The 10,233-nt window shown below is 41.4% G+C and overlaps 1 protein-coding gene across 1 annotated transcript in view; it reads left to right on the top strand.

The window, feature by feature from the left end:
- Nucleotides 1–2,508: 2,508 nt before the first annotated feature.
- Nucleotides 2,509–10,233, top strand: part of LOC126377021 (protein Skeletor, isoforms B/C) — a 63,853-nt gene continuing 56,128 nt past the window's right edge. The window contains exon 1 of the mRNA XM_050024627.1: nucleotides 2,509–2,631. Within this exon, the coding sequence (XP_049880584.1) occupies nucleotides 2,592–2,631 (40 nt within the window). The 5' untranslated portion in view covers nucleotides 2,509–2,591. The remainder of the gene's footprint in view (nucleotides 2,632–10,233) is intronic.

The raw sequence follows: 10,233 nt of genomic DNA, 5'->3' as shown, positions 1-10,233 counted from the left end.
ACATATTTTGCACCTGATTTTTGGTGTACTAATAAGTGCATGCATGATTTTAAGTTATGTATCGTCTTCAGCGGTCGGCGGTCGTCGCATCGAGTGCGGCGCGGGCATGGAGGTCGCTCGTGTCGCAACATCGTGAGCGATTCGACACATCAAGCCTAGTCGAGAGCAATTAACCAAACGTTCGCCTGATTTTGCAATGTTATCCCTAACAGAGTTTATGATGAATAATTGAATATTTTGGTCAAGAGCACGTTTGTAGAGTCTGTCAATTAGCCGGCGAGGAGGCGGCGCGGCGGCGGTGTCGCGAGGTCGCGCTCCACCGCACTTTCACCGCTGCTCGTCTGCTCGGACTTTGCTTATTACTGTCCCATGCTCTCCGTGTCCACTATACCTTTTAAATATTAAAAATAGGTAGCAATAATGATACATTTGAGAGAAGGGAGCAAGAACGCAGTGCTTATAAATTGATTGTAGTCGATTGGATTGTTCTAGGGCTCAGTTAGCTAAGGCCATCTTTATCGGCAAATATTGCGCCGGGATATATTAAGTAGTTTGTTTTATGTTAGATAGGCATATACTTAGCGTTACAACATGCTGCATGCGAAATGTAAGTGGAAATCACCAAATACTGCAACTGCAGGCATGGATTATATTCAATCTTCGAGATTATTGAAGCACAACATTAGATCATTACATTGATTATGTAGGAATTCGATTGGATCTGCCGGTTATTGCGAGCATGTTGTAGCTATAAGCCTAGGTGGAACGTACAGATTACGATCGCAGGGGACGTTCCCGCGCGATGTCGAAACCTTATGGAAATCATTTAGCGATTGCCGGCGACCGCAAGGTTTCCTTGCGAGCACGATGCCCTTCATACGGCATATTACGGTTTCTTAATTTACTCCTGTCTAAACTGATTTAAAAATAGAATATCCGAAAACTGCTGGCATTAGATTCAATTCATCGAGGGTGTATCTTATGAAGATTATGGTCTGTTCTATCCAAATAAATAACAATATAACATCTTATTTTAAATTAGTACCTACTTGAAAATATTAGCTGCCTTTTTTGGTCTTAAGATTTTCTTACCTCTTTGCTTACCACAACAATGTAAACATACACTTCAGAAAACTCCTGCCTATCAATTTGTATTGTAAACAGTAAAGCTTCCTAACCGCTAACAACCGCCAGCGATCACGCCAGGCTGGTTACCATGGTTCCCACCGACCCCTCATCACGCGGCTTCCTCATTGCACCTTGTTCACCATCCTACCGTGTTACACAACCCCGGAGACGTGAGACTAGCTTCAGATTATTTAAGTACATATAAAGTTCGACGATCCACAGTACTTTGTTGTCTTCTGTTTACTTTATGGAGTTTATGTTTACTGTGTTTTGATAGAGATCACCAATCGGTTGGGTGTGACAATCTTTACACATTTGTGTTGTGCCTTACAAGTTCAACACCATCACAAAGACAAACGCGTAGGTGACGGCATAATACTCGTACTTGTGTGAATCGGGTGTCGGGTGCTCCGGCCAACTAGTTAATGCCATTTGCGGCAAATCACGACATTAAGTCACGTCAAAAAAAGGAGTGCCAGGTGTACCCTTAATCGGCCAGAGAGAATAATGAGCATATTCCACTAGGCCCTCATTAGAAATCTTATTTGGCGACATTGAAATAAATGAAAAACTTTTCAAAGGTAAATAAATGCTTTCAGTGTCGAGCTGGTTGAATTCTTCATGAAATATCAGTGTAATATTGCCATGGTGGTTACTTCGCTTCCCACGACGCTCGTCGCAGCGCATTACATTTATTAGTTACCGTTCGTTAGAGCCGGTGGATTCATTCATTTACTAAAACTGGAAGATCAGTTTTAAGATCTAATTAGGTACAGTAAATGCGAGTTACTATAACTTTTCTGTATATCTATTGTTGGTAACATTTTTGTTATTGTCATAAAGCTCGTACACGTTAAATAACAACCCTTGAACGTAAACGCGATGATAGTATACTTACTTACATTAATTATCCATCAAAAACATTTCATTCCGAATTTCATCGCTGACACCTACTTACAACTTCCTTTTTGTTGTGACTTATTCCAGATATGCCTCGGGTGGCATCGTGGCATTAACTACTTGGACAAATTGGTGCATGTTATGAATCAGGCAGTGCTGTAAAAACACAAATTTCTTATCATGGATTCACTGCTGCTAAGTGTTGTGTAGCTTTATTTTGACTTTACATCCACCACCCTGCACTGGAGCAATATGGCGGTGTACCTATGCTACATACCCCTTCCTGTTGATTGATTGGCCTGTGTGTCTATGTACCTATGTTATGTATGACATCTGAAACCGCCCTGCATGGCCACTGGAGCAGACGTAGATGCAGATGTTAAGATGTGCTTGACATCAGCGCATCATCGGGTTTGCACAACTCTGTGCGCGCGCGCAGCAAAACCGTGTAGAGTGCGCGCGCGCCGGCAGTCTATACCGCGCCGCGCCCCGCTCAGCACGGCCGCGACCAACACCACACGGACTGTGGTATAGAGACAAGTGCTTGATATTTTCTTCTCGTGATGGGTTCAGGAACGGCGCTGCCGATCCTGCTGGTGCTGGGTACGTGTAATGTTTTTTTATTTGGTTTTTGATTGTATATTTACAATAGGCATGGATTTTTGATTAAGTAGTTAAGAAAATCGCAAAGTTATGGTTACAAAGTTAGTTTATTACTTATAGTTTAAACAACATACATACATACATACATAAACTCACGCCCGCAATCCCTAATGGGGTGGGCAGAGCCACAAGTAATCAAAGACAACTTGCAGCCACTGTTGATACGAATTAGTTTAAAGTTAGTTTATTACTATTAGTTTAAACAACTAATAATATTTATGTTTATTATTATTTTATATATTTTTTAATTTATAAATTCATTTTCTCTAATTTAATCATCTACAAGTACATACCTAAGTACTTAGTTTTTATCGCGTACTTAGTAGGTGGCTACTTGCGAAAGTACTAATGCTTAACAAAAGCACAGTCATAACAGAGAAACTAATCGTTTGTTGAATGAAATAATATAAAATAAAAAGAGTCGCGTAGGAACACTTATAAACAACTACATGAAGTGATTTATCGGCGACGCATAAAAAGGTATTGCTTTCAGAACTAAAATAATATAAAATAAAAATAAAGATATTTAGATTGGTATCGGCTATTGGCTCGCCTTTCACTGAAATTCGGCAAACTAGGTTTTCAGCAGTTACCTAGATTACATATTCAAATTACTTTAGAGTAGAATTTGGAGACGTATTTGGAAATCTGTCTGATTGTCACCCGACCGGTAATTTGCCATTCGCAGAAATGTTTCCACTCTGGGAACATTCCCGGCAGTAAAAAGGTGCAAAAACTTATGTAAACAACAAAAAAAAAGAAAAGCAGCCGGTGTCTTTACTATAAAAGACTTTTACAACGGGAACATTCCCACTTCGGGTACGGAATATGGACACGCTACGCACTATACATTGGAAAGTGGATATTATCTTCAGAGATGTCACTTACTATTTCTCTTTACTCTACCCTGTAAGACATCCGCCGTGAAGTAAAGTGCCACGTCGTGGTCGCGAGAACATCTCGAGCTAATGCATGCGGTAACCCACATTTGATGCACGTATCTCGATACTCGGGCCTTAATTTCCTTAACAGTTACTCGAAAGTTGTCCGAAACAGGCACAATACTCGAAAGTGAAAACATGGCGCCGACCACAACACTAAGTAGGCGTAGGTCGGTATTTAAACAGGTATTCACTTGACATGTAGATTAATGTAAACAATTAAAACACATAATAACGGGTTCTTACCGCGTTTAAATCAGGGATTCTAATCAGGGATGTTTTAATTATGATAATAACCGCGTAAACTTAAAATAATGTAAACATATAAAACGTCTCCGTTAAGTAGGTAATGTCTGAAATATTATATACATATTATAATTGGTCAAGGAATAACAATGCTATCTTAAAACTGTGAGAAGTCATTCGAAAAATATCCAAATGTCCTTAATTTACCTATTCCAGAATAAAGTATATTCTGGAAGGTGATATATTATACAACGAGGTAAGTATTATCTAAGATTAGGTATTGTTTAGGCTTAATTATTATAACTGTTCAGAAAGAAGCTCCTAGTATCAAATTGCATTATACCCATTGTTACTTCATATTGGACCTTGGCTATTTTTGGCATCCTTTTAAAGTGAATGTTGATGTCAGCGGCGCGGGAGTCTCTATAATGAAACAATATTAAAAGTTAATGAAGTTTGAGGAGAATTATGAGCCGAAGAATACGTCATTGAAATAATGCACAACCATATGCAACGCCATGTTACTGACTGCTATTACACCAGAAATTAATATAATAAGTAAGTAGTTAAAATGTAAAATTGTAAAACTTATGGATATTAATAAATCGACACTAGAACCTTCGTCAGAAAATGCAATATTTTTACTATAGGTATGGGATCGATGGTTCACATTGAAGGAATAAGTTTTGTGTCGACTCTGGAGACTGTGGTTGGAGGCGATTTAGGCAGTGACTACGAGGAGCTTTCTTTCCTGACTGTAAAAGCCATTCTCGGGTAAATACCTGTCGCCGACTGCTCTAGAATGTAAATAGCGAGATGCTAATATGTTGCCTTGTTGACCTCCCCGTGGTCCAGCGGCGCGGCGCATGCGCGGAATGTTGGCGCCACCGTCGCCCGCGCCGCTGCTGTCGCATGTCGCGTGTCGTAAACACGCTCGCTCAGCGTATCTCCAGGAATTTACTTTCATTCTCACCTATTAATTCCATCGCTTTTCTTAGAAGGTATCCGTTTCAACGACGAATTCAGTTTGGGAACATTCTTTGTATTTTACGGGAACAGTGACTAGTTTTGAATACTCAGCTGTAAGAGCCTCTTCATAAACGACATATCGTTTTTTTTTATATAATAGCTTTAACACCATACCTACCTATTATACAAAAAAGTCTTATAAGGGTTTGATCACCCATAGGTAGACCCGCGCGCCTGTGTACACCCCACAGACAGATGGACGCAGTGTTTCGACAGTAGTGGCGATCCTTTTGACCTTACATTAGGTTAGAGCTAAAACAAATGCATCTCGTTCTGATACCTGTAAAACTGGATGATCTACGAGTATATTATTATAGACTTTATGTTCTACACGTTGTGGTATGATTTAATCTGCAACGTATGACTTGTACCATTTGTTTGTATTAATTAACATTCAGTGACCTTTTATCACGAGCTGTAAAAATGCATCATTATGCATTTATCATATTATATAATGTAGACAGGTATAGTCCGGCAATCTCGTGCGCGACCCTCCTGCGGGGCGACAGACGGTGGCGGGGACGGGGTAGCGCGTCATCATCTTGACATTCTAGAACACGGCTGCACACGTAAAGAAGTGTGCCAGGTTAAATCTTGCAATAAGTTGTACTTACTTGTGACGTAATATATGTAGGAGTGAATAAAAAGATAGAACTATTTTATTTTATTTTTATTATTATGCTTGACGACCAATTATTAGGAAAACTAAAATATTAATAGATTGTTATATTATAAATCAATTTCCATATCGCTTTCATTTTCACTCTTCGTTTGATATTCTTCGTCACTTCTCTTTGATTTCTCCGTGTTTTGCTCATTAATTATTTATGTACAACCTCCTTAAGTTGTCTTGAGATCGCCTCACTCATTCTCAGATATTAATCTCGTGTGCGTCGCCCTCAAAGTAGTACAGATTATCAAGCACGTGTTGCCGCTTCGGCTGCGCGGCCGAGACTGCCGTACTTGACGCGCAGATGCACGCGTTTCCCTTCCCCGCTACACCATCTGCTACCCGCTGACATCTTAGCTACCCCGTCCCCGCCACCGTCTGTCGCCCCGCAGGAGGGTCGCGCACGAGATTGCCGGACTATAGCACTTACACGGGCTAATAGTAATGATGAGAAATCTCCGCCGTGACACCATCAGTCACGACACTCGCCAAAAATCTGCCGCAGTAGAGCACAGGCGGCCATTATACGCTAACAGAGGAGCCGATGAAAAACGCCGCCGAGAGACGGGTAAAAAACGCAAAAGCGACGTTTTTATGACGACGATTAAATTATCGAATGAAAAGATGAAAAAAGACGAATCTGTAATTGGAAAAACGTGGCGAGTCGCGGCGGCGGCGACGTAAAACGAAATAAACCCGCGCGGGCACATTCAAATTGCACCTTTTTATTAGAGAGCTGGTTCTGTTGTGCAATATTTTCAAACAAAGCTGCTGAATACAGTCTTCGCTGCACTAGGAATTCTAACGACGATACCAACAGCTGCGCTTGAAGGCAGCGGCGCCTGAAATTGTTTCCAGAAGGAGTTTCCATCTCGCCGAACAAACTTGAATCTCACGTTCACTTTTTGTTCGTCTGCGTTTCAGCACCAGCTTCAATCAGCCCGTGATTTAGAAAGCTCCCCGGTCTGCCGTTAGTCATCCATTACGCCAATAATATTCTGTCATTACGTCTCAACGACTGTTCAAATCACGAGCTGTAGATCTGGGACAACACGTACCGCACACGGACTCGATTATATCTACCGGGACTTAGATGTGAACCTTATTTACGTACACTACATCCTTGACATTTACGGCAATTATACGGCAATTGACTTAATTCGTGATAAATACAAAGTTATGCATATGTTGAAGTATGGGAGTAATGAGGTGTTAGTACTGAGGCGTGTGAGAGGCGCGCGCACGAGCGTACACGCATAATAAGGTTGCGGTCGTTATGGCGGGCGTACACTGGCGGCGAGGCGCCCCGCCGTGCCGAATACGAGGCTATAAATGGTAGCTCTCGCCTAAATCCTCTCTGACAGGCACGGGCACGGGCACGAGCTCTCGGCGAGACTTGCCGATAGCACTCGCTCAAGTGTACAGTCGCCATTACATGATATTATAACAAGGCGGGTTCACCAGGTTGGCTTGTTTGAGAAGTGGTCGCCCTCGTCGGGGTCGCCGCAACCTCTGTTATACTTGTAGGATCACGAGATACAAGCATGAACGCCTTTCGACATTATTAAAGTTTATAAATATAATATCGCACTTAAACATACTTACCTAAAATTTGCTAGGTAAGCGTCTCCCATCATAGGTCACATCGTCGTGGGTTCCTTAAGTCAACGGGTGTTGGAATAACTCAAATTGTTTGCCAGTGATATAAAGGTTTTACGACTACTAACTTGTGTCCACGGTAGGGATCTGTGCAACAAAGACGCTGTGCTGCGGATTCTAATTTTTTCTTTTATATTTTTGTGATCGCGCTGTTTTCCGACAGGGTAATGAGAGGCTATGGAAATCCATGTATTTTTTATTTAACCATATTTATAATCGGTAAAGAACCAAACTTTGACAACAATTCCTACACATTGTGACCGCCCCCCCCTGCAGTAGGCTCATGAATACTCGTCGTCATTCCTCGCTTTACGATTACGACTCACAATAAAACTTTATCTGTATTTACTCGCTACGGCGTTTTAATGACGACGCAGCGGGGACTCCAATTTAATCACAATATTTGTTCTCTTGTAGCTTTCTGTAGAAAGTTACTCAACGAAAGATGTTCAGTAATAGAGTAGTAACACAATATCTAGGTAAGCTCACGGCTATATTAACGACCATCGCACGATGACCTATGTACCCACGCTTCATCGAGCTTTTTGTTAAACCAACGTGATTGGTGGTGAGTAGTATCGCCTTCTATACTGGTCGAGCTAACTGTATTAGAAAATTGCACTTTCGACTAATTAATAAGTTATTGGTGCAAGTCCGGCACCAGGGATCGATTCAACACTCCCTATTTGAGGAGCAAGCCGGGGAAATTCAGGACTATAGTTATTTGTTATACTTGAGTGATCTGGATAACAACGTCCTTAACCCCGGAGGCGAGGCGGGCTGTAGTGTGAGTTAGCTGCATTCCTGCCCGCGCCGCAAGGGCAGCGCCGCATTCCTGCACAGTGGGTCAGTGCAACGGTACCCGCACCGGTCCCGACACACCCCACCTCCCCCACACGCCGTCACACGCCGCCACACGGCGTCACACAGTCACACCCCGTCACACGTCGTGTCTTCTATAACATGATACTCTTAGCTAACACTATCATTTCTAGTCGTAGGCCTAGTCGGTATAATTCGGAGCATGTCAACCGTTACTCTGACTCTGAACTTGTTGAAATTATCTTAACACGTTACCAATACACGCAGAAAATCTGCAGCTTAAAGGTTTTCCACCCAGCTGCATTATGTTTAAGTATGGTATGTTGTCTTTACACGCCGATGATTCTATATCAATGTTTTATTAGTACACATTTTCTTCTTTACTTAAATGACTTTGCTGCTTATTATTTAGGTTTGATGACGTTGGACGACGTAATATATTCAGGCTCTATGATTATCCTGAAGACACAAATACCAAGCAGTGCATGATAGTTTCTCCAAACCAGTACCATAGAAGAAGGTATAATACTACCCAGTACCCAAATGACGTTTGTGGGCGCGAGTTTTTATGCTCATAATTATGTTTAAATAACGATAGTTATGCTGGAATGATTGATGACTGAGATTGAACAACGTTTGCAGTGAGAACCTTTCAGTCTGTGCGCTAACATTGCATAAGTAAACATAAGGAGTTGCACACGATGGAACGTTGGAACGGTCCGTACAATAAAGTGCAAGATTTCGCAGCAAGTGGTAATTATAGTTGCACAATAAGCACACAGCCTCAGATTGCAGGTCGGTGCATGGAGAGTGTGCTCGGTGCATTACCAGCACTTTGGTGCCAGTTACGAGTGCTAATGCAACGCTTGCAGTTGATAATGTTTGTGATGTTTCAGTAATGATTATTGTTTTATTGTTCGTTAGACAACATCATTGGTCAACCGTTAACTATAGTTAGAGAATACGCAACCGAGTGTCCGACACTTCATATTCTTCTGATGTGATGAACGATATGATTTCCAAGTGATTTTTTGGATACTTGTTCTAGGTCACTGCATCCAAAATAATATTTAAATCACGCCATATTTTATTGTAAGTGCTCACGTCAGCAGTTATTATGTTACGCCAAGTCGAAAGCTTTCATCGCGCGGCGCTTGATAACTCTTGTAAAATGGGTCGCTACTGGGCCGAAACTAAAGTATGCATGCCTCCATTCATCAGTACTTGGAGGTGCCCATACATACATATGGGCTGTTTAGGATATATAAAAGAACAAAGAAGCCAGAACTCTCAGTCAATTCAAAGTTACTTATTGGTTAAAAAGTCCAATCCAAAAACACTTTATTGCGCAAAGGTAAACGTAATAAATAAGACAAATACTCAACAGACGGAAGAGGTACAAAAGTTGATAGTAAACAATTTAACCGCTCTTCCTTCCGGTCGAATAATGAATGCCATTTGAGACAAATCTATAATACGTCACGTCAGATAAGAATTGAGAAACGATCTTTCTTGCTCATATAACAGCTGCTTATTTTCTCTATGACGCGATAAATAACTTGTTAACGTATCGGCGACCACCGGAAAACGTTACGTAACTGGTGAAGCGGTATGCGCAGGCAATGCATAGTAAGTGGTCGTTTTTGTGCATCTTCCTGTAAGGTTAGCTTTCTACCGCCGCCACCGCGCCGGACCAGTTTGGTACTGGTTTGATAGTCTTCCTTCCGACAGCGTGTGAGAGCAGTCAACATAGTCGACAACGTTAATTGTCAATGAACGAACCCAGGCACTACCAGGTGGGTCAATTCCTAAATTGACTCGGATTTGTATATGTCCGCTAACGTTTAATATTTATCTTTAAGTAGATAGTGATAGATTTGGGATTCCCAGTCGTGATCTTATGTTCATGTCGATAAAAGTTCTTCAATAATACGAGCGAGAAAATCGAGCGTGAATCTATGTGTGTACCCATTACACATGTCCTTGCCATATTTCGTGTTATATAAGAAGATAATTTCTGCTGCTAGTTAGCTATACCTATTGTGAAGGCATACGCCTTACAATGAGTAATATAATTATTTGAATGCAAATGAAGTCCTCTCCTGCTAACCCTATTATATTGGCTTACTTATCGCATCGCGCGCGATATGCGGTGGTGTTTTAGGAAGCTGGAGT

This window comes from Pectinophora gossypiella, chromosome 22, assembly GCF_024362695.1.
Source record: "Pectinophora gossypiella chromosome 22, ilPecGoss1.1, whole genome shotgun sequence".
NCBI lineage: Eukaryota > Metazoa > Arthropoda > Insecta > Lepidoptera > Gelechiidae > Pectinophora > Pectinophora gossypiella.
Note: the sequence above shows the minus strand (reverse complement) of the source record. Positions and strands in the feature narration are given on the sequence as shown.